Genomic DNA, 26,296 nt, shown 5'->3' on the forward strand with positions numbered 1-26,296 from the left:
GCGGCCGTGTGCATGAGGTCTAAGGTACATTTGGTTTTATATGTCAGAACATGCCGACAGGTTCCCTTGAAAGCCTAGTACAGGCTGTGGCTCATTTTTAGAACAGGGTGCTTTCCCCAATCTCTGCTGGGGAAAAGCGTGCCTGAAGAGGAAGCCCATGCTTCCGGTTTTTAACACTCTTAGATGCAGTGAGTGAGGGGAACTCATTGCTGTGAGGTGAGGGGGCATGTGGAGTATTCTGGGGCCATGAGGGTGCTTATCTGTGTGAGGAGCTTTATGGGGTGAAAATCTGTGAGGGAGGGCCGGAATAGACATACTATAACTGTTGTTAGTACATTAGTACAAGATTTGGGGCCCCACTTTTGATTTTGCCCAGGGCCACATTTTGTCTAAAGCTGGCCCTGCTGATCAGATTGATATATAGTTTTGTGGGTAAGGATTCAGTACAACTGGTAATGTATTCATTTAAATTCCTGCTCCTTCTCGGCTTTGAAGTCAAGGAGGCGGTCCTATCAGTGATTGACAGCCATCTCTGTATACACAGTGATAGGGGGCAGGCTGTCATCACTGATAGGACCTCCTCCCTAACTTCAAAGCCCAGGAAGAGCAGAGATTTAATTGCACAAGTACTGTAAAGAGCCCAATATACATGCGCGTATCTTTTTGCTTAAGTACTTCCCCTAAAATTGTATCAATCTGTCAGTTCCGCCTGCCTAATCATGTGCTGTTCAACGTGCACATGTTCCCTTAAAAATTAAGTTAATGCACAAGTTACATGTAAGGCCCAATATACATGACCGTATCAGTTTTGCTAAACTAATTCCCCTAAAATTGTATCAATCTGCTCAGTTCCGCCTGCTCTAGATCATGCTGTTCAACGTGACAGGTTCCCTATAAAAATACCGCTACACGGTCATGTGCCGCTTGGGACACATAACTGCTGAGGTCAGTCATTGGTTGCAGCGGTGTACTTGACCCTGTTAATGCGGAAGTTGATAGAATGGGAACAGACGTTCAGTGAGGGAGCCGGAACAGCGGCAGACGACTGAGATAATGGTGACAAACTACATTCCACCGGATGAGTACAGATAATGATGGTCCTCATCACCAGTGCTCATTTAGGACAGATCCTCTTATTACAGACCATTTCATGCACTGATAACAGGTCCACTTCAAAGGGGAAGATTTGATTTAATCCTAAAGGATCAACGTGAGGACTATGGCTATAATGAACAACCTAAAAGCAGGAATTAAACCAGTGAAACCAAACATACTTTCATACTGGAGATTAGTCTGAGAAAGAAAGAAACAATAGAAACCAATCATTAATAGACAGCAAATGTGCAGAAATTATAGAAATAAATTAAATATAAACTATGGCTTCCATAACACAAGAACTGCATTTATGGAAAATTTGCAACAGAACGTGGTAGATTTATCACACTGGTGTAAAGTAGAACTGGCTTAGTTGCCCTTAGCAACCAATCAGATTCCACCTTTCATTTTACAAAGGAATTGTCAAAAATGAAAGGTGGAATCCGATTGGTTGCTATGGACAACTAAGCCAGTTCTACTTTACACCAGTGTGATAAATGACCCCCAATATGTCAAAGACAAACAGATTTTTTTTTTCTGTTGTGTAAGCATTTTATTTTTTATTTTTCCAATGCCATAATAGACTTTAGTGGGGGATTTTCGTTACTGGATTTGACAAGAAAACCCCACAGCTAATCTGCAGCATGGGTATGCAGTACTATGGATCCAATAATTTAAAGGGGTTGTCCCACAAAAAATATTCTACAGTTTTCAAACCAGTACCTGGATCTGAGTACTTTTGTAATCAAAATCACGTGGCCTTCGACCACCACAGGTGGGCAGATTTTCTGTTGCATACAGTAAGAGGAGGGCATGTAACTCAGGCCTTATAGACACAGGTGTAGAGTAGAACTGGCTTAGTTGCCAATAGCAACCAATCAGATTCCACTTTTCATTTATCACAGCTTCCTTAGAAAATGAACGGTGGAATCTGATTGGTTGCTATGGCCAACTAGGCCAGTTCTACTTTACACCAGTTTCATAAATATCCCCCATAGTCTAAGCACAACACAAAATGAATTGTGCCTACCTAACACTGGGTTTAAGCTTCATAATACAGTGTCCTTTTCACAAGTAACCTTGGTTCAAGAGAACTTGTCCCCTCTGCTGACATCTGTATTCCTCAGATAATATAAATGCGTGGGCGCCTTATCTCCCTATGCTGTGCCGCTTCTCTATTACTATTAAAAAGTTTTAAAATAAAGGTCCAGCTGCGCGTGTGATACCGGCAGCGCTGATAGTATGATGTCAGATGGTGCAGGAACACACCCACAACTGGTAACACCCAGCTGGACCTTTATTGTAGCCTACATTTATAGCTTCTAGCTGGAATAATAAGGAAACGGCACAACATTATCATAAGAATAGATGCTCCAGAAATGTTATTACATGGGGAATGCAAGTAGACACCAAAACAGACAAGTCAGGAGAGAGGATAGGTCCTCTTTATTTTTTATTCTAGATTTATTGTTCATTTAAATAAATATTGCGTTGCCCTCAGTCAGTAACACTTTCTGTATGAGCCTGACACAAGCAGTCTTGTAGAAACCCTGCTGATCCGCACCATATTCAGCTGAAGGTGGGAGACAAAGCTCCAGTGACAATCTGCCTGCTGACAGAGCAGAGGGGGAGGCTGCTGCCAGCTGTCTTACAGCCAGACACAGGACAGTGATAACCTCCAGAGACAGACAGATTTCATTGCGATATGAAACAGAACAGAAGGAAAGGAGGAGATGAAGGCAACTTATCACCTATCCACAGGATAGGAACTCCACCGATCAAGAGAACAGAGGGGGTTCATGTTTGAACGGAGAGATGGCGCTGCAATAAAAGTATACGTTTGATACAGGATGTCGGGCGCATGCGCAGTGCGGCGAAAGTAAGACGGCGCGTAGTACGCGCGGCAGCCGGGACCGCGCTCCTGCCGCCCTTTACTGCGCATGCGGCCGTTGAGCGCGGTCCCGGAATCGGATTTCGGCTGTCAGTCACAGAGGCAGGGGGCGGGGAGAGGGCCATGTAAGACGCCGAGGCCGCTGCCCCCGTGACTTCAAGCCTGACTTGAAGCACGGGGCAGCAGCTGAATATAACATCGATTTCTGACTGAGCATACATGCTGCAAAACTAACAAAAAGTGCATCAGGAAACGACTATACAGCACTATAAGGTACTGTAAACAGCTTAATAGGCGATTTTTGGGTGACAGGTTCCCTTTAACTTCACTGGTTGTGGGTACTAAACACCATTATTACTATGTATCAGGCTACATTCGGCAAGAAGCTCATCACAACAGCAATGCATAATCTGAAGCAAGAAAATATATACCCAAAAAAATAAAAATACAAGTTACAGGAAATAATAATCAACAATAAAACATCAAAAATGCCACATGTGAACACCGCCTAAGGAATGTTCTACTTTATCATCCTAAAACTTAAGAGTCAACAACCTCCAGCACTCCGGCTGTTGTAAAACTACAACTTCCAGCATGCACACTTGCTCAGCTGTTCTCAGAACGCCCACAGACGTTAATGGAGCATGCTAGGAGTTGTAGTCTCACAAAGGTTGCTAACAGATACCTCTTCTGAAGCCTACAAGCTAAGGCAGGTTTAATAACAAATCAGCAATTCAGCAGCGAAAGAGAACTCCTTGCATCTCCTATTGGGATATTCTCTAGAGACCCATCTACAGCGTGGAATATGCATTTGGACTAATCGAAATATATTTTTAGTAAGCAATTTCACTCGAGCAATTCTGGCTGTAATCCTCCACACAGATTACAGCTTGCTGTGCTTCTTAATGCAGATTTTACTTTCCTGCCGGCCTAGGAGTCGGATTTCTTTCACATCCAGAGCAGGAGTTCAGTAGAAAAAAAGCCCTTTGTCCTGCTCTTCCTCCAAAGTTGTACACACTTCATTGGAACTAAAATCAGAATAGTTAAAGCATAAAAAATAAAAATAAAAATACTGTGGTTTTAATTCTAATAAAATGTGTATAACTTTGGAGGAAGAGCAGGACAAAGGGCTTTTTAGCTACTGGACCCTGCTCTGCATATTCTCCAACTTTGGATCGTGTTCTGTTTCGGTGCAGTGCTGTGACCAGGTCCAGCTGGCAAGTCCTCTCGCCTCATGCTAATGGACATGCATGCAGTCTAGATGTTGTGACTAATTACAGAAGCCAGTAGGGGAGCATTTTTTTTAGACTGATCCAATTCTGTCTCTCTTGGGTATCACCCTATATGTACGCCCCTTCAGTAGTTATACTGGCTTCTTCCACAGCCAGTCACCTCTTTGGCCCCTTTCACACGGGCGAGTTTTCTGCGTGGATGCAATGCGTGAGGTGAACGCATTGCACCCGCACTGAATCCGGACCCATTCATTTCTATGGGGCTGTGCACATGAGCGGTGATTTTCACGCATCACTTATGCGTTGCGTGGAAATCACAGCATGCTCTATATATAAAAAAACGTTTTTTAACCCCTCCAGCGCTATTGTACTATGCATTCTGTATTAAGAATGCTATTATTTTCCCTTATAACCATGTTATAGGGGAAATAGTACAATCTACACAACCCCGATCCCAAACCCGAACTTCTGTGAAGAATTTTAGTCAAAACCTGCATAAGGTGGGTGGGTGACAGGGGAATGAGAAAAAATAAATAACGCAGTGCCCATCTGGTAAATTCCCCTGCCGCTCCAGCACCACTGCTCCGACGCTCTTGCTTACTCGGCTGCAGTGATGAAGTCATGTTGAAAACACATTACATCATCAAGGCAGAAGAGCGAACAAAGCGCAGGGAGATTTACCAGGTGAGGACTGCATCTTATCATTTTATCCCCCCCCCCCCCTTCCATATTTGAGAACTATATGCATTCACACCGGCATATTACAGATACATATTAACTCTGTTTTTGTAAAAAGTTGCAGATTCCTTTTTGCAGCATCTTCCAGTGGATCTTTATGGGTACCATTTCATATAGACGTCAATTGGTTGAATTTAAAGATACAATGAATAACAATCATCAGAAAATCAGATGAAATATTACGCAATGTGCATCTGTATTTTGATACACAAGTGTGAATGGGCCTTTAATGTGGGGACTGGACAACGCAAGGCGCTAGCAGCAGTTGTGGTGGCATGTGAATGAGCCTGCTGAATGCAGTGACCCATGTTCTACAAGGTGGTTATTCAGGCTGCTGTCTCAGGAGCTTGCCCTGTGAGCTTCTATAATGTGAAAGAATGTCCTCACATAGGAGACGGCTCATCTGGATCTTACTGGAAACAAAGAAATAGAGGACATATAAAGTCTGCACTTTGGAAAGATCATCCACAATAAGGTGGACACTTCACCGAAGGTTCCATTGTTTGCTGAAATATACTTCTAGGAAATGCCTGTAGTATTCTGTACATTCTTAAAATGAATCTGTTAAAGGGCAGTTAACATTGACACAGTCCATGTGCAAGAATACAGTGGATAGTTACGAGATCCCCCCCCATATCCCTCCCACCAGTGACCATTTGGCTGCCCATGTCAATATGTACACACAGCAGCCATCAATCACTGGGCATGGGAAGCAAGGCAGAAAATGAATACACCTCATAACGCTCAGATCCCAATTTATTTATTTATTTTTTTAACTTACTTTTTTTGTGCTTTTTGGTTGGGTTGGCTACTAGTTGGGTCGATCTGTCCTCATACTATGCTTTTGATAAATCTAACTAGTGCTGCAACACCTTCAGTCTGGGGATTGCAGTTGATTCAGAAGATAACAGATGACATATCCTATAGAAAATCCCTTTAATAATGAATACAAACAGTGATAAGTCAAGTGATTGCCACAGGCATATACTGTCCAGATACCACTGGTATTGTTTCACATTTTACATTGTTAAAGGGGTATTCCCATCACATGTATGGCATACGCCCCATCTGGGTATATGCACAGGATATGGCATATATGTCTAAGGTTACTTTCACAGTAGCGTTTTTTTCTAGATCTGTCATGGTCCATTGCATCTGTTATGAACGTATCCGGTTGTGTTATCTTTAACATACCCAAGACGGATCAGTCATGAACTCCATTGAAAGTCAATGGGGGACGGATCAGTTTTCTATTGTGTCAGAAAACGGATCCGACCCCATTGACTTGTATTGTGGGTCATGACTGATCTGTCTTGCTCTGCATCCCAGTACAGAAAGCAAACCGCATGCTGCGGTTTATTCTCCCGTATGAAAACAGAACGGAATGCATTTTCGAGAATTCCGTTCCCACCACTGGGACTTGCACAAATCTCCAGAACGCCACTGCAACATCACCCCCAGAAGCATCGGGGCAGACAATGAAGGGTAGCTGAACACATTTGTGTATCTCTCCATTTACCGGAGACTCACAGGGACGGACAAGTGCACAGCTTTGTTATCCCCGATTGAAGTGAAGGGAGAAAGACACACATGTGCAGCCACCTCTTCATTCACTACCTGTCTGACCAGCAACTGCTTCACCAGGTGGGTTGGGGGATCCTCATTCTAAGAAATAGGTGTGCGACCCGCAGCCATCAGACATTTATGGTATATGCTGTGAACATGCCATAAATGTGGAAGTTGAGAACACCCCTTACAGAGATAAAAATGCATACTCTAGCAGATTGAAGTGTATCATAAGAATAAAATTGTAAATCTTTTCTCTATAGAATACAAAAAAGATAGATTCTTACTTAAAATGAAGATCTTTAAAAGTAAAATGTGTTTCCACTATGCCAGTGGTCTTCACTCTGGTCCTGAGAACGTCCTGCTGCGTAGGAATGTAACTGTTCTGAGCTATCCTGTCCAAGTCGTTGAGGTAACTGTAAGCAAAGGAAGAAAAACAAAAAAATTCAAACAAACAATCTTAACAGGGGCATACTACTCATCATACCCAATGAAGCATAAATGTCATAGTCCTGGCCTGTATCTATGAGACATTCTCAACCGGTGCACGACAAGTGAGCAAGATTTAGATATCTTATTATACTCTTCCACTGACATACAGACCTTAGTACATTGGTAAAGAAAGCCTTCATTCTCAGTCTGTGTTATCCATTATAAAGTTCCTAAAAACAAATGTACGCGGAAAAGGTTTTCTTTGCATCAAAAGTTTAGTGTGAAATTCACTGCTAAACCAGGCATAATGCCTTGCTTTTAAACTTGTGACTGTGAAGAAAAGTACTTTTAATAAATATCTAAATGAGCAGTTTAAGTGCACTGAGGGTGGTCAAATAAAAATTTTTTCACAACATCTTCATTTATTCAGTAACTAGTATGAGCGCCACGTGGAAAATACACGCCTTGGCATGCTATCAATTTATTAACTGTTGTCTGAGGAAACGTTCTGCCATGCTGAATCCAATGACATCCCAGATGTGCTTAATAAGGGACAAGTCCGAAGATGCTGCAGGCTGTGGTGGCACATTTAGGCCATGCAGGCTGTTCACAGAAGCACGAGTAACATGCAGCCTGGTGTTGTCCTGAAAAACGGATCCTTGGACATTTTAGAGAAGCTGCACCGCTAGTTCCACAACCAAATCAATGTAAAGGCCAGCTGTTCCTGTAACTAAAATGAAGACTAGAGGGGCCACATTATGCCACCCCAAACCATAACTCCGGGAGTAGGACAGGTGAGATGTCCCCTTGTGAAAAGGCCTCTTCATGGTGTCGTTCATATGGTCTCCAGACCAATCTTTGGCTATTACCGTTTCCGAGACAAAAGCAGGACTCATCCCCGAAGAGGATAGACTTCCATTGTTATCCTGCTGTGCACCATGGCAGCATTTCAGAACAGTGGCATGAGGTCAATGGAACACCTGTTGCTTGACGCCTGACTCCTAGCCCAATATCATGCAAACGTCTTCTGCATGTTTGTGTAGACACTGTTTGCCATCCTAAGTGTGGGATGTGATGTCTAACTTCACAGAATGGATCAAAAAGCATCATTCCTGTAATCAGACAACTTGTCCAAGCAGAGGTTCTCCTATGTGCACCTCTTGCTGTCATTCCAGTTCGCCGTTCTCTCTACCACCAGTACATGAAACGCTGAACATTGCTGACATCTTGGCCTAGACACATGTGTCATCATATGTAAGATCTTGTTGACACCTGCTACTTCCTCGATTTGCATAACCTTACGGCTTGTCCTTCTTGATGTTGCAATTTCAATGTGGAAGAGTGTAGATTAATAGAACTTCTTCAGAATGAAGCAATGGATCGTTAAGTTAACGGTATCATTACATTCAGCTGACCCAGCCCTACGTGGAATTGTCCCGGTTTAACAGGGAATTTCCAGGGAACACAGACTCCCTTTAAAGCTATACTTCTCAACTGCCCCTCAAGGGATGTCCCAGAATGCAAACATATTGCCCAACAGGATATTCACTCTTCTATAAATAAAAACACATGAAAAGTTATGTAACCTAGTCCATAGACTGCATTCATTTACTTGTGCTGATACTATAGCACAACCCAGTTGCCCACAGTCCATTCTGCAGGCTTTAATACTCCGATTTCCCAGTATTCCCTGCTGGTTCTGCGTCTGATCTGCATTTTGTGAGTGGTTGTCTTTACATTAAACACTGCACAGTAGATCTGAAGATGAAAAGCCTGCTTGCTAACTGCAGCAAACAGTATAGACCAGAACCATGAACTAGAAGGGTATGTTCATTGTTTCTGAAGCAGATTTTAGTACATTTTCGTTTCATTGCTAAAATCGGACTAAAAAATGTTTCATATAAGCACTGCCTCCACGGTGTGGGAAAAAACAAACAAAAAAACTAAACAAAGCCCCTTTCACAAGTCTGTGTTGACATCCGTGCCAAGATGCCTGAAGGATCCGCGTGTCATCCGTATTCCACAGACACTGCTAGCCTGAAAAAGTTTCCAGAGCATCTCCTACCAATGGTCAATGAGAATCACAGACCCATAGACTATTATGCATGTGAGGGATCAGTTACCACGGACAAAATGGAAAACCACTGATGTGTGAAATAAATCCAATGGATACGCCAGGGGTCCGCGGAGACCAAACGGCACATATCTGTCATTCACTGATGCGTGTAAGAGGCCTTAATTCTTGCTGTGGTTTCCAGGCGCAGGATGATTTTTCTAGCGGAAAAATCTGCCTTGTGAATATATCCTAATACAAGCTGTAACTCAGCATCAGGTATGTCGGCAACTAGCCGTATTTCATTGTGTCCAAGGCCTTCTCCTGGAGATGGCGGGGATTCTGGCAGTAATTATGCATGGTCAGCCAGACGTGTGCGGCTGTTTTATGTAGACTGTAGCATTACTGCTCTTACAACAGTACTATTCTTGTATCTATATACATCAGCGTGGACAAGCACAAATATTTAAGGCATTCCCACGAGACATAACATGGCCTTTGTATGCTTCCTCTCAGACATGTTCTCTCTCTTGCATGGCTGAAATATTTCAGACACTTATTTTTGGAAGTCGGGAATAGTGCATCATGCATCAGTCATAGGAATAAGGCAGTGGGTGGACATGAGCACTCCAGCTATTTACATCAGCCTCTGTCTCTGCTCGGCTTTGTTTTTTCCTACAACAGGTTGGTGGACTCCTAGATTATACAGAGCTGGTATGTCAAGTTCAGAGCTAAGTGGTTTTCTAATAAAGCCACTGTGGATGCCGGCTCATCTGTTCTGTACGTGTGCTGACAGATGTGTTCGTCATTAGCCTGCCAACAATACAAGCCATGCTGCTTAACAGACCATTAGACTGCAGTTATTTGCTACTCTCTTACCTTCAAACTACCAGGAGAATTGTTTCTTACATTTTCAGAAGACAAAGCACAGGCTACCTCTCAGGTCTCATGGCAAGGTCCACAAATTGCGGATATCGGCCGCGTGCATGCCACATTCTTCCAGCAAAATAGACAAGAACAGGACATGTTCTATAATTCGCGGAAAGGCCACACAGATTCTGACAGAACACTGATGACATCCATGTGCTGTCCGCATTTTATTTTTTGCAGACCCAAGGAAGTGAATAGCTCAGTGCATGATCGGCCGCAGAACAAAACTACGGCCGTGTGCAAGAGGCTTCAGTGGAATGATTACCCATTGGGTTGTAGTTTAAAATTCTAGACTTGCCCTATGCATTAGACTGTCAGCCGAACCCACCGATTTGAGCTGAACCCTCATCTGTGTGCACCCTATCAGTGCATGGGCCTGACAGTGACTGACAACCAGGCCTGCTGTATCCTATACTGGGAAAGACCAAATGGTACTAATATAAACGTCAACTCTTCCTGCAAAAAAATGGCACCTGAAAATTATCCCAGTGAAATCTGCCCTCTAAAATCCATATGTTGCTCCTTCCCTTCTAAGCCTTGCCATGTGCCCATAACAGTTTATGACCACATATAGAGAGTTTCTGTAAGCTGCAGAATCCGAGTAAGGCCTGTTTCACACTTGCGTTGTGGCTTTCCAGTTTTGAGATCCAGAAATTATTGTCAATGTGTCAATGCTGACAAAACTGATCAGACGAATTTTCGTTCCAGTTTGCTGCGTTATTTGACGAGATACAAAACCGCTACAAGATGCGGTTTTGTGTCTGGTCTGCAAAACGGAACAAAACAGATCCGGCATTAAAATCAATGTAAATCAACGGTGTCTGATCACTTTTTTGTTGTTACCTGAAAAACAGAAAAAAATCAGATCCGGCGCAATTGACTTACAATGATTTTCTTACCGGATCCGTTATTTTCAGTTTAGATTTATTACAAACGGATCCGGCCGAAACGGATGCATCTGGATGTATTAAATGGCACGTATCTGTTTAATTGCAGATCTCAAAACTGGAATCTGTAGTGCAAGTGTGAAACAGGCCTAATAAATATTGAGTTTTGTTTAGCCGTTAACCCTTGTTGTACAGTAAAAAAGGATCCAAACCAAAGTGTTTTGAAATTTCTCCTATATTTTACTTTAAATGTTGTGAAACACCTAAAGGTTTAACAAAGTTTGTAAACTCATTTAAAGGGTTAACAAAGTTAGTAAAATCATATTTGAATTATTTGAGGTGGGTAGTTTCTAAAATGAGGTCAGATACGGGTTGTTTCTATTGTGCAAGCCCCGCAAAGTGACTCCATAACTGAATTAAAAAGTAAGTTTTGGAAATTTTCTTAAAAATTGCATCAAAAATTCTAATTAAAAAAATAAATAAATATGACATTTGCAAAATGATGCCAACATAAAGTAGACATATGGGGAATATAAAGTAATAAACTATTTTCTGAGTTATCCCCATCGGTCTTCAAATAAAAAAAAGAAAATTTTCTAAATTGTGATTTTACCCCCAAATTTGATTTTTTTTTTAATTATAAATATTTTGGACACAGATTTACCAATAACACGAAGTACAATGTGTTACGAGAAAAAAATCTCAGAATTGTTTGAATAAGTAAAAGCGTTCCAAAGTCATTACTACACAAAGTGGCATGTCAAGTTTGCAAAAAACAGTCCGTTCAGGAAAGTGAAAAATCGCCCAGGAAAGAAGGGGTTAAACATTTTTATATGCAAGTAAAAAAAAGTTACGTCTAAAAATCTGGTTTAACTCTTGGCTGCCAGACACTTCCTACAGGTGGACAGAACCGTAGCTTATAAACTTGCCTCCTACACCCAAAATGACAGTAAGTGAATCATTCCTTACGACTACAGAAGACGGTGCAGACAGATCCCCACTGGTCCATTTGTGTCTTTAATCCCTCGCTTGAGACAACAGACATAACCGGCTTCTCTTAAGCTTGTAAACTGAAGCAGAGGAAGCGCTGATATAGCAGTCAGAGCTAAACGAGTATGCTGGTTATATAAAGTTATCCCCCATCCACAGGATAGGGTGGAGGTTCTATCAGTGAGATAGCCACCGATCACAAGAGCCCCGTGCCATGTGGAGCCCCCCAAAATGAACGAAGCGGCAGGTTGGGCACCCACATGGCCACTCCATTCATTTCTATGGGGTTTCTGAAGATACCCGAGTGGATAGCGGAGAATTTCATTGAACAAGAATACCCCTTTAAAAAGGAACACAACATCCAAAACCATGAAAAAATAAATTCTTGAATAAAAATGCCTCCGACAGTTAAAGTAGAACGGTCATGTATACCTAAATTAGTCTGTCAATGATTTCCAAAAAATCAGCAATTACCTTATAATAGCAGCTTTAATTATTGTCCCCTATACCTTTCCACTGCTCCCTTAAAAAGACCGTTGCTATGGCTTGTCTGTCTCTGTCTAGGAAGATGGAGGGGCGGTCCTTCACACTGCATGCCTGCATTAGGCTTCAGAACGAGGGGGCGTGTCTCTCAGTAACCTAATCTGATTGGCTGGCAGGGAGCTGCTGGCTACAGCAAGTTTGCACATTAACTGAAGGAATGCAGTTTTGGCCTCAGAGAACTGGCAGAGGAGCCATCTTGAGAAGAGCCTCGTAATGTAGGATTCAAAACAGCCGTAACTAAGGGGAAAACTCAAGTAAAACAGTGGTAAGTGAAGAAACTAAAGATTGCTTTATGCATAATGCTGCTGCAGCAGTAACATGCTAAAATTGATTTGTTGATGAAAGTATGGCAGTTATCCTTTAAGCAAGAGCCATTTCTGCCTAGCCTCCTCCATCTTCGGCTGTAGACTGACTAGGTACACCAGCATTACATGGATAAAACCGGAGTTTAAGGGAAAGTGGAAGGGCTTAGCTCCCATCAACTATAATGGTGCCTGTAAGCCATCATGCTTAAAGGCCTGATGTAGATCTATGCAGCGCCAGGCAAAAAATACAGCAAATGTAATGTTTTCCACTTTTTTTGCAAATTGCAAACGATATCCAGCTTTTCCAAGTTCCTGCAAGGCAACTGTGGCTAACCATGGGAGATGTATATAATCAGTTCTATTATTCCTCAGATCTCTATTATAGCTTCCCATTATTTTCTACCCAGCTTCCCCAAGACCCCGAAAGGCAAATTTGTCTAGCTATGGCATGCGAGATGGAAATTTATCTAGGTAGACATGGTAATCAGCAGATCCATAGCACTCGACATAGGACCATTCAGGATCCCAGGAAAGCTAGGCAGCAAACCATGTAGAGCTGCAATAGAGAGCCGATTAACACTGTAGCTACCTACATAAATCTCTCTCACTACAGAACTGTGTCACAGCTTGCTAGATTTGCCTTTCGGGGTCCCAGGAAAGCAGGGTAGCAAGTTATGGACCAACTGGAAGGTGATTAATCTAGCTTGATATAGTACTCAGCAGATCTCTATTACAGCTCCGCAAACTTTGCTACCCAGCTGTCCCAGGACACTGAAAGGGAAATCTGCTCATCAATGGAAGAATTTAGGAGCGAAGAGGGGGATTTACTCAGGTATACTTCATATTCAGCAGTCCCTACTACAGCTCTACATTCTTTGCAAGTCTACTTTCCCAGGATCCTGAATGGCAGATCTGCTTAGCTTTACCACAGCTTACAGAATTTGTCACTGCAAAACTTTTCAGATTTGCCCATCACAGGGATTCTTACCAAGCTTTTCATTCTGACTATGTATTTTACAATGTGAGATTTGGGAATATATCCATGTATACTTAGTCAGGTTTAGTATTCAGCAGTCTGGGAAAGCTGGAAGCTGGGTAGCAACCTATGGTGGGCGGTGATGGAGGGCATATTGGTTGCATAAAATACAAACCATGCTGCTATGATACACTGTTCATCAATTATGTAATTACATGAAAGGGGCAATTTTCACTGCATAGCTAGGCAGATCTGATGTTCTAATGTCTAGGAAAGTTGGGAGACTCCTTTTTTGCTCGTTCATTGGGTAAATCGGAATTTACAGCACCAGATAATCGCCAACGAGCATTCGTATGAACGCTTGTTAACGATTACCCGGCTGATTCTCCTGGCCTTAGGGCCTCATGCACACAAACGGATTTTCATTCCGTGTCTGTTCAGTTTTCTTTGTGGACCGTATACGGAATTATTCATTTGAATGGTACAAAAGAAAGGGCTGGGCACTCACTATATCTAGTAGCCGTGGTACTTTATTGAATAAAATCAATTCTTATATTATTAAAAACACATTCTAACACACATTCATACACATCGATAATAATAATAATATCTAAAATATATATAATCACTGTAACACAATGGTAAAAGGACCTATTTGATATATATAAAAAAATCGGATGTGACCAATTCGCATATATGGAGGATGAGAACAATCCAAAACTTTCCGAATGTTTAGTCCAATATCAGAAGTGTTCCATATACAAAAAGGACGGATGAAATAGTCGATCCGATATCCTAGGATCTTTTGCAGAGACTAATAGTCCTGAATTCAAATATGTTCGCACAGTTCAAAGTAACAGCGTTAATTTCCAAATAGATTATTTGTCAGTTGTATTATAGTCTACTCACATAATAAATGTACTTAGGCGGCTCAGATCAGCAGTCCGCGGCGTCCCGCGTAATGGTCAGGGTATGATCTCCGCTTGTACGTGTGAGCCTCAACTTCACAATGGAATAGTCTTTGATAACTCCTAGTAAATTTCACAGAGAGTTTTCAACAAGCTGTTTTTCAATTGAACAATCAAAGTTCCTCACTTGCTGGCGCCAGTAGTATCTTTATAGTCCACAGCTCTGCAGGTATACGTTCCACCTTCAGTGTGTTTTCTCCAAGAAGGGTCGAAGCTGCAAGAGTTAGTGGTCCTTAAGTCCAATCGGGGGGTCCAGTACCAGACGCGTTTCGGGGCTCTTAGTGGCCCCTTCCTCAGTAAGAGCCCCGAAACACGTCTGGTACTGGACCCCTCGATTGGACTTATGGACCACTAACTCTTGCAGCTTCGACCCTTCTTGGAGAAAACACACTGAAGGTGGAACGTATACCTGCAGAGCTGTGAACTATAAAGATACTACTGGCGCCAGCAAGTGAGGAACTTTGATTGTTCAATTGAAAAACAGCTTGTTGAAAACTCTCTGTGAAATTTACTAGGAGTTATCAAAGACTATTCCATTGTGAAGTTGAGGCTTTTTTGTATATGGCACACTTCTGATATTGGACTGAACATTCGGATAGTTTTGGATTGTTCTCATCCTCCATATATGCGAATTATTGGTCACATCCGATTTTTTATATATATCAAATAGGTCCTTTTACCATTGTGTTACAGTGATTATATATATTTTAGATATTATTATCGATGTGTATGAATGTGTGTTAGAATATGTGTTTTTAATAATATAAGAATTGATTTTATTCAATAAAGTACCACGGCTACTAGATATAGTGAGTGCCCAGCCCTTTCTTTTGTATAATTTTTTGCTTGTTAGATTGGGTGAATCTGCGGGCTGTGAGCACCCATCCGGGTTTCCCCATACAGTAGTGCGACCCATTATCTGTGAATTAACCCTACATTATTCATTTGAATGGGGGTGCAAAAAAAAAAAAAAACGGAAGGCACTCCGTGTGCATTCCGTTGCCGTATTTGTATTCCAAAAAAAAAGTAGAACATGCCCTATTATTGTCTGCATTACAGACAAAGTTAGGACTGTTCTATTAGGGGCCAGCTGTTCCGTTCCGCAAAATACGTAATGCACACAGATGTCATCCGTATTTTTTGCGCATCTGTTTTTTGCGGACTACTAAATACATACGGTTGTGTGCATGAGGCCTAAGGCCTCTTGCACACAAACGTACAGTGTTTTGCAGTCCACAAATTGTGGATCCGCAAAACAAAGATGCCGCCTGCGTGCATTCCGCAATTTGTGGAACGGAACAGATAGCCCATTATAGAAATGCCTATTCTTGTCTGCAAAATGGACAAGAATAGGACATGATCTAAAATTTGTGGGGGGCACGGAACGGAGTGCTGTCCGCATATTTTGCGGCCCCATTGAAGTGTATGGGTCTGCACCTAAACCGCAAAAAATGCGTCTCGGATGCAGAACCAAACCAAGGTTGCGTGTAAGAGGCCTAAGAGTGAGACATCAATATCAAAGTGCCTTCGATAAATTCTTTTTGAAACCATTACCTTTTCCAAAAAGTTAAACTGTCATAAGGCTGAGCTATTTTAGACATTGTGGCTGTTGTGCGCAGTTACTGAGCAGAAGGTTGTGTATGCAACACAGATACAAGGGGCCAAATGGCAAATACCCTGTCTAGACTAGATAGCTGTACATACTGTACTTTCTAGTAGTGTAAAAGATGTAAACATGTGCCTGTAAATGGAAAATATATACTCACTAGGCTGCAGAGTCATTGAGCTGGTATTCTCTCGATCTGTTAAAGCAGGCCTGTACTCCACCATCTTTCCATAAACGCTTGATGACTCCGGCCAGCTCAGCCGTCATAAAACCTTCCTCTGCAGCTCCAGCTAGGACAAAAAGCTGACGAGCATCATCCTGTAATAAAATTACAAGGTAACGATATTTATGGCTTATCTAAGGTGCACAACTTATTTACAGTAGTCCGCAATCCACATCACCCTAGCAATGGCTGTCACCTTCAGGGTTTTCTTAAAGAGAACATTAATCCTCCCAGGTCCTAATTGGTCTTATATTAAAGGGGTTGTCTCACGTCAGTAAGTGACATTTATCACGTAGAGGACGTTAATAAAAGCACTTACTAATGTATTTCGATTGACCATATTGCTTCCTTTGCTGGCTGGATTCATTTTTCTATCACATACACTGCTTGTTTCCATGGTTACAGACCACCCTGCAATCCATCAGTGGTGGTCGTGCTTGCACCATATAGGAAAAAGTGTCAGCCTCTCTGGTGGCCGGGACCATGGGAGCACACATAGGCTAGTGCTTTTTCCTATATTGTGCAAGCACACCCACCACTGATTGCAGGGTGGTCTGTAACCATGGAAACAACCAGCGTATAAAAGTGATCGAAAAATTAATCCAGCTAGCAAAAAGATACAATGTGGATAACAACAATACATTAGTAAGTGCCTTGTATTAACTTTCTCTACATGATAAATGCCACTTACTGAAGCGAGACATAAAAACTAAGAAATATATAAAGAATACTTTACTAGCATGTCTAGTTTTTCTGTTTGGCTGTGAATAACTTCTGCACTTTTCTCCACTGATATGGGGGATTACTGTCATGTCATTTGTACGTTAGTATTTTCTTGATTTTTTTTTTTTTTATACATGTGAAAATAGGGAAAAAGTTGTTCCCATTTTTTTTTTTTTATAGCCCAACGTGCAACTAAAATACTTTTCTTTTTGATTATGTCCATTTTCCCCATTTCGCTATAGAACTGAAGGAGAAAAAAAAATGACTGACTAAAAAAATGCCACCCAGAACACATTTTTACTAGACAAAAATCCTTCTTATAATTATTGTAATTGCAAGGAGACTGCTCCCATAGCCTGACTGGAGGTCACCATTTAGTTTTTTTGAGATAACTAATCGTACATGAAATGATGTATGAAGCACAAGAGCTGACCAACCCAGTGTGACCCCCTTTATTCTATCTATAAAGCTCTCCCTAATTTGCTGATGACTACATATTACCAGCACATCTTTAAGCCCATTCTGGGATCTGGTTATCAGACTGCAAGTGCTGATCATCTTTCCATGTTCTCTTAATAGCACCAATATGTACGGTTCCACTGACAAATACATACCGCTCTTGTTGGGTCTCCAAAATCTATCTTCAATCTGCCCATGGCTCTAATAATGGCGATGATGGACTGTATAGTGTTACTGTATACTACTGCTTTGTACTGTTTGCATTCCTCTTCTGAATAACCCGCCTCATGGATAATCCTGGAATGGGAGAATAATGTTACCAAAAGTCCCTACACATTGTACAGGAAGCACGAGATGATCTCAGAATGCAGTCACACTTACTTCATCTGTTTGACGATTGTACTTTTCCCCGATTCTCCAGCGCCTTTAAAAAACAAAAAAACAAAAAAAAAAAAAACACATTAAAAGAGGAAGATTAAAGACATCATTTTTCAAGTGCCTGAGTTTGTAGTTATGTCACTAAAGTTTAAAAAGGGAATCTGTCAGCAGTTTCCATCCTATACTGCTAACAGCACTACACAGGAAGAGCAGGACACACTCGTAGTGGAGCTATTATTATCAGGAGTGAGAAGATAACCATTTATTTTCTGCTAGATTCTACTCCTTAAGGCCTCTTGCACATGACCGTATGGCTTTTTCGGTATTTTGTGGTCAGCAAAAAACGGATCCACAAAAAAAAAAAAAAATACGGATGAAGTCCGTGTGCATTCCATTTTTTATGGGATGGAACAGCTGGCCCCTAAAAGAACAGTACTGTCCTCGTCAGTTATGCGGACAATAATAGGACATGTTCTATCTTTGAATGGAATGGAAAAACTGAAATACGGAAACGGAAAGCATACGGAGTACCTTCCTTTTTTTTGCGGATCCATTGAAATAAATGGTTCCGTATACGATACGCAAAAAAAAAAAAGAAAAACGGAACGTAAACTGAAAAATAAAAAAAAACGTGCGTGAGCGCACGCGCAAGAGGCCTAAGGGTACATTGACACGTCCATAAGTGTTTTGCGGTCTGCAAATTGCAGATCCACAAAACACGGGTAGTGGCGGTGTGCGTTCTGCATATTGTGATTGCGGACAAGAATAGGACATGCTCCATCTATCTTTGTGGGGCCAAGAAAGGGGCTGGTCTGAAATCAAATGCGGTTACCGGGAGCAGACCGTTCCGAGAAAAGTGTGCCTGCTCCCACTGACAGCATACTGGCCATCACTGTTAACTTTTAGCACCCTAGAACCTGGGATCTTTTGGTCCCTTGTCCCATTCACCGTAATAGGGTGAATGGGATTTTGACAAGTTCCCCGCTGAGCTGTGCCTTGAGGTTACCAGATGCCGTGATTGCTGTTGAACGCGGCATCTGAGGGTTAAACGACAGGATTCAGCATGATCGCCGTTCCTAGTCATCGTGGCCAGGTGGCTGCTATATTATACAGCCGGAAACTGTCACGTATAGAGCAGGCTCAGCACAGCAGCCCGCTCCATACAATTCCCTGTGCATAATGCCATACATGTACAGCATTATAGGGTTAATGGGGGGCACATGGTGTTATTTTTAAACCTCCATGTGCCTCATATTACTAGTAAGCAACACAATCATATAGTGACATGATGGGTTCACTTGCTATTAATATGAACCACGTGAAGGTACTAATGTAATAAAACCCATGAGCCTTGCATTAATACAGGCACACAGCATAAAGCACAAAGCTGTAAAACTGCAGCAAGATCTCCCTGGATGCTGATATGTTAAAGGACCTTTAATGATGTCATCGCCATGTGACCAGTAACAAGTGGATTTTATTGGTTACACGGTGCTTACATCAAAAGGTCCTTTACCTTATCAGCATCCAGGAAGATCTTGCTGCAAGTTAAACAGACCTTTGATGAGGTCATTCACGTGTAATCACTAACAAGTGGATGTTATTGGTCACATGACGATGACATCAAAAGGTTATTTACTTTATCAGCATAGCACAGATGCGGTGGATTTCCCCATCACGCCATTGGCCTTTTTCATTGGTGCAGTGGCCAGCTGCATCCCAGTGAGGAGGGCTCTCCTTCCTTCTCAGCTATGTGACCGCGAAGCTTAGAGGGAACACCGCCTCCCAGTCACACAAAACGGCATTGGAAAAGAGGCGTCAGTTAATCAGGTTGATGGTCCGTTTCGTATTTTTTTCCCCAATTATCGGCCCAGCCCTACTAATAATCATAAAACCCAGCTTTGAGGCAACAGTTCAGAACTGCCAGGTCAGGAGATATAAGCAAAGTATAAGCAACCACATCTGGAGGAACATCGAAAATTCACACTAGATACAGTAAAGGAACCTTTATATGGGTCGAGAATCATAAAGATGAGATCCTATGAATGCTCGTTAAGGATTATCTGGCGATGTAAGTGTACCAGCGATAACCTGATGAACATGCCAAATCCAATTGTTTGTGCTCACACAAAATTGATTGTTTACTGGCGGCAGATCTGTGTAATCTTGATCTGCTGCCGGCAAACAACGAGTCAGTATGGGGAAGAGCAATGGCATTAGTGATCACTTCTCCCAATACTGTGGAGGAGATCGCTGCATGTAAATGTTAAACAAGCAGCAGATTGTTGGGAAGGAAGCGTTCCTTCCCGACAATCTGCTGCTCTGTCATCCAATGTAAAGGCACCTTAAGACCTGAAGCAAATACAGGCCCAATCTGCATAGGAGTCAAGCACTGGACATTGAACGGCTCCTCACCAGCTTGCTGTATATTGAAATGCGGAGTGAAGAGAAGGTCCTGGCTGTGAGACAACCCACACGAGCAGTTATGCATTTGTTTGAATGGAATTCTTATCCCACAGAGAACAATGACAACTAGAAGTCACCAACAAACCACAAGTAGAATCTTACTACAATAACCATAAGCCAAAAAACAAGGAACAAACAAGGGGAATACAGCAGCTATTACAAGAAAAGACAAAAGGTCTCTTGTATATAAAAAAAAAAAAAAAAAAGCCCAGACTGGGGATTTAATTTTTTAATCAAATCACTGAAATTAAATATTTGTTGCTACGATAAATATTTTTTCCCCGAATACAATGTATAGTAGGCCTCAGCGATAAATGCTCAACTAAAACTTCAGCCATGCCGTTTTCTACACCAACCATTTTCAGCTTGATTTTTTTAAACTAAATAAAAGGTGTGGAATGATTGGCTACTCCGAGCAACCAAGACGTACGTGTGTACGTGTGTGTACGTGTGTGTACGTGTGTGTGTGTGTGTGTGTATATATATAGTATATAGTATATATATATATATATATATATATATATATATATATATATACACACACACACACATACATACACACACACACACACACATCCCACAATTGTAACATTTTTGCCTCTATACACCACCACAATGGATTTGAAATGAAACAAACAAGATGTGCTTGCAGACTGTCAGCTTTAATTTGAGGGTATTTACATCCAAATCAGGTGAACGGTGTAGGAATTACAACAGTTTGCATATGTGCCTCCCACTTCTTAAGGGACCAAAAGTAATGGGACAATTGGCTTCTCAGCTGTTCCATGGCCAGGTGTGTGTTATTTCCTCATTATCCCAATTACAATGAGCAGATAAAGGGTCCCGAGGTTAATTTCAAGTGTGCTATTTGCATTTGGAATCAGACGCTGTCAACTCTCAAGATGAGATCTATCACTATCAGTGAAGCAAGACATCATTAGGCTGAGAAAAAAAAAAAAAAAAAACCCCATCAGAGAGATGGCAAAAACATTAGGCGTGGCCAAAACAACTGTTTAGAACATTCTTAAAAAGAAGGAACGCACCTGTGAGCTCAGCAACACCAAAAGACCCCGAAGACCACGGAAAACAACTGTGGTGGATGACCGAATAATTATTTTCCTGGTGAAGAACACACCCTTCACAACAGTTGGCCAGATCAAGAACACTCTCCAGGAGGTAGGTGTATGTGTGTCAAAGTCAACAATCAAGAGAAGACTGCACCAGAGTGAATACAGAGGGTTCACCACAAGATGTAAACAATTGGTGAGCCTCAAAAACAGGAAGGCCAGATTAGTTTGCCAAACGACATCTAAAAAAGCCTTCACAGTTCTGGAACAACATTCTATGGACAGATGAGACCAAGATCAACTTGTACCAGAGTGATTTAAAGAGAAGAGTATGGAGAAGGAAAGGAACTGCTCATGATCCTAAGCATACCACCTCATCAATGAAGGTGGTGGTAGTGTCATGGCGTGGGTATGTATGGCTGCCAATGGAACTGGTTCTCTTGAATTTATTGATGTGACTGCTGATAAAAGCAATAGGATGAATTCTGAAGTGTTTCGGGCAATATTATCTGCTCATATTCAGCCAAATGCTTCAGAACTCATTGGACGGTGCTTCACAGTGCAGATGGACAATGACCCAAAGCATACTGCAAAAGCAACCAAAGAGTTTTTAAGGGAAAGAAGTGGAATGTTTTGTAATGGCCAAGTCAATAACCTGACCTGAATCCGATTGAGCATTCATTTCACTTGCTGAAGCCAAAACTGAAGGGAAAATGCCCCAAGAACAAGCAGGAACTGAAGACAGTTGTAGTAGAGGCCTGGCAGAGCATCACCAGGGATGAAACCCAGCGTCTGGTGATGTCTATGCTTCCAGACTTCAGGCTGTAATTGACTGCAAAGGATTTGCAACCAAGTATTAAAAAGTGAAAGTTTGATTTATGATTATTATTCTGTCCCATTACTTTATGTCCCTTAACAAGTAGGAGGCACATATGCAAACTGTTGTAATTCCTACACTGTTCACCTGATTTGGATGTAAATACCCTCAAATTAAAGCCGACAGTCTGCAGGTAAAGCACATCTTGTTCGTTTCATTTCAAATCCATTGTGGTGGTGTATAGAGCCAAAAATGTTTGGACTGTTTTTTAGCCCAAACAAGTCTCTTCTGCTTGTTGCCTGTCCTTAGCAGTGGTTTCCTAGCAGATATTCTACTATGAAGGCCTGATTCACACAGTCTCCTCTTAACAGTTGTTCTAGAGCTGTGTCTGCTGCTAGAACTCTGTGTGGCATTGACCTGGTCTCTAATCTGAGCTGCTGTTAACCTGCGATTTCTGAGGCTGGTGACTCAGATGAACTTATCCTCCGCAGCAGAGGTGACTCTTGGTCTTCCTTTCCTGGGGCGGTCCGCATGTGAGCCAGTTTCTTTGTAGCACTTGATGGTTTTTGTGACTGCACTTGGGGACACTTTCAAAGTTTGCCCAATTTTTCGGCCTGACTTTCATTTCTTAAAGTAATGATGGCCACTCGTTTTTCTTTACTTAGCTGCTTTTTTCTTGCCATAATACAAATTCTAACAGTATTCAGTAGGACTATCAGCTGTGTATCCACCTGACTTCTCCACAAGGTAACTGATGGTCCCAACCCCATTTATAAGGCAAGAAAACTTATTAAACCTGACAGGGCACACCTGTGAAGTGAAAACCATTTCAGGTGACTACCTCTTGAAGCTCATCAAGAGAATGCCAAGAGTGTGCAAAGCAGTAATCAAAGCAAAAGGTGGCTACTTTGAAGAACCTAGAATATGACATTTTCAGTTGTTTCACACTTTTTTGTTATGTATATAATTCCACATGTGTTAATTCATAGTTTTGATGCCTTCAGTGTGAATCTACAATTTTCATAGTACTGAAAAAAAATAATTTATATATATATAAAAAAATAAAATAATCTATAGAAAAATGCTCATTTCATATTCTGCTTCTTTCACCTATACAACAAATCAGATATACTGTACTCCAGATGTCTCATTGTGAGACAACCTCCCACAGAAAAGCCCGTCAGTTGGACGATAACAGAAGGAGGAAAAAACAAAAAAAACAAATGAAGTTCAGGATGGGTCATCAATATTCAATCGATGGGGAGATGGGGATCCAATCAGCTGTTTGAATGGTACGAAGTTGTGCTGCGACCATCTGTGCAGGAAGTTTACATGTGGGGACTAGAAGTGCTGTGGGGACAGGTCAGGACCCACAGAGTTAGGCCTCATGCACACGACCGTTGAGTTCTGTTCCGCAAAATGGGGTTCCGTTGTTCCGTGATCCGTTTCCGCGTGTCTTCCTTTATTTTTGGAGGATCACCAGACATGAAGGAAAGTGCCTCCGCGTTTTTTTCACGGTCCCATTGACTTGAATGGGTCCGTAAACAGTTTTCCGTGAAAAAAATATGACAGGTTATATTTTTTGGACGGACTGGAACCACGGATCACGGACGACAAACGGTGCATTAGCCGAGTTTTCAACAGACCCATTGAAAGTCAATGGGTCCGCAGAAAATCACGAAAAACGGACACAGAATGAAACAACGGTCGTGTGCATGAGGCCTCAGGCCTCATGCACACAACCGTGGTGTGTTTTGCAGTCCGCAAATCGCGGATCCGCAAAACACAGATGGTGTCCGTGCGCGTTCCGCAATAGGACATGTTATATTTTAGCGGGGCCACGGAACAGAGCAACGGATGCAGACAGCACAGGGAGTGCTGTCCACATCTTTTGTGGCCCCATTGAAGTGAATGAGTCTGCACCTAGACCACAAAAATGCAGAACCAAACCAAGGTTGCGTGTAAGAGGCCTAAGAGTGAGACATCAATATCAAAGTGCCTTCTATAAAAAAATAAATAAAACCATTACCTTTTCCAAAAAGTTAAACTGTCATAAGGCCCAGCTATTTTAGACATTGTGGCTGTTGTGCGCAGTTACTGAGCAGAAGGTTGTGTATGCAACACAGATAAAAGGGGCCAAAACGGCGGCTCAGATGTGGACCAAAACAACGGCCGTGTGCATGAGGCCTTAGCAGCGAGCAGGTCCAGTGGGGTGAGGGTGCAATTGGGACTGTCACTGTCAAAGTGTAACTGTAATTTTTTATTTTTGTAATGTGTAGGGGCAGCGATACTGACTATTTTTGTAATATACTTTTTCTGTCAGAAAAATAGCTGTAAAGTGGCCCATTTTGAGCCTTCGCAACTCTCCTCTGTTCAGTTAACACAAGTCAATGTTCAGCAAGTCTCCACAGGAGGGTGTTGCTAAGGCTCAAAATGGGCCAGTTTAGAGCTATTTTTCTAATAGAAATGTACAATTTTAGTAATTAACGTATATTACAAAAATGGTCAGCATCACTGCCCCTACACATTACAAAAAAGAAATAGAGTTACACTTCAAGGCATGCTGGCCTGTACAGAGAACCCTACTCCACACTGGTGGCTCACTGCTGCACTTGCATAGGTAGAAGACATAAAAAAAATATAAATAAATCCGGTACACAGCCCTTACACCTATAAAGTACAATCATTAGAACTGACTGATTATGATGCTTCACTAGCACTGCTGTCTAGTTATTATTAGGAAGAAATGTTAAGATCCGCCCGCATGACACAACCAATTGAGCAACGTATCGACAAACCGTACATGCCATAACCTATTTATAACATTAATTACACCTGTACATTCAGGAATCCCCAATATTATACAATACACAAGGATATTTTCAAGTGTGGTCAACAATGGTTACACAACAGGAAATGACAGCAGCAGTTCTAAGAAAATTACATTCACACTTTGGTCCGTCCAATGTACCTAAAGATGTACACCAGGCAAGTGGCAAGACAATAAATTAACAAGAACTGCACTAAAAATGGATAGATATAGGAGATTAGCGAAAATGTAGCTCCCCCCCCCCCCCATCTTTCTTTTTAGGCAATAGCGCCTCTCTCGTCTACTGGGAGTGTCTGGTATTGCAGCTCAATAATGTTAAGCTGCATCATCATACATACCCCATTCACAAGAATAGTGGCACATCTGAGAACTTCACCACTACACCGTAAAAACTATAACAAAACCATGTCTTACAGCTTTATTGCCTGTGAATCTTTTTTTTCAAAAACAGTAGAAAATTAGATTTTTCTTATTAAATGCAATACGTAAAAACCAAAATTACAGGAAATAGGCCATAACTAGGGATGAGCGAATAGACTTCGTATGAAACTATTTGCATAATAGTTAGTTTGAATACTGTACGGAGCGAGCGCTTCATACAGTATTAGAATGTATTGGCTCAGATGAGCCGAAGTTATTACTTCGCGAAGTCTCACGAGACTTCGCATAATAACTTCATAAAGTAATTTCTACTGTAAAAAAAAAAAAACACCATTTCCCCAACTCTGGTACCCTGGAACCAAACCTGGATCTGAATACTTTTTTAATTGCATGTAATTCAGAATTTAGTATAGCCACCGAGTTATTTAACTAAATGTATCTGTATAGTCCCACCTAATGTTTGCTCTTTTCCTTATTTCTCTGTGGTCGCACATGCTCAGTTCTGCCCTTCAATGTGACAATTACAGGGACAGATAGACACGTCCACTGAACTGGTAGCCTGAAGTATATCTATCAGGGAAACTGGAGCAATGAATGGGGAGATCTCTCGATCCATATGAGCTACAGGGTTGGTTATAGACTGTCATGTGCTATATGATGATTTTTCTCATTAATCATAGGTTAACCGCTTTAAAAGGTCTGCCTCTCAGATCCAAATGACCCCCAAAGTGTGTTGAGGG

General features: G+C 41.7%; 1 protein-coding gene across 3 annotated transcripts in view; it reads right to left on the minus strand.

Annotated features, from left to right (window-relative positions):
• GNAI1 (G protein subunit alpha i1) overlaps nucleotides 1-26,296 on the minus strand; it is a 73,074-nt gene that overhangs the window by 12,155 nt on the left and 34,623 nt on the right. For 2 of the 3 annotated variants that reach the window (XM_044280131.1, XM_044280132.1), the window contains exons 2-5: nucleotides 17,999-18,041; nucleotides 17,773-17,914; nucleotides 16,373-16,530; nucleotides 6,810-6,938 (exon numbers count right to left, since the gene is read on the minus strand). In XM_044280131.1, the coding sequence (XP_044136066.1) occupies nucleotides 6,810-6,938; nucleotides 16,373-16,530; nucleotides 17,773-17,914; nucleotides 17,999-18,041 (472 nt within the window). Of the gene's footprint in view, nucleotides 1-6,809; nucleotides 6,939-16,372; nucleotides 16,531-17,772; nucleotides 17,915-17,998; nucleotides 18,042-19,890; nucleotides 19,895-20,267; nucleotides 20,276-26,296 lie in introns of those variants that run through there. The other variant, XM_044280133.1, reaches the window with a different exon arrangement.

Source organism: Bufo gargarizans, chromosome 2, assembly GCF_014858855.1.
Source record: "Bufo gargarizans isolate SCDJY-AF-19 chromosome 2, ASM1485885v1, whole genome shotgun sequence".
Lineage (NCBI taxonomy): Eukaryota > Metazoa > Chordata > Amphibia > Anura > Bufonidae > Bufo > Bufo gargarizans.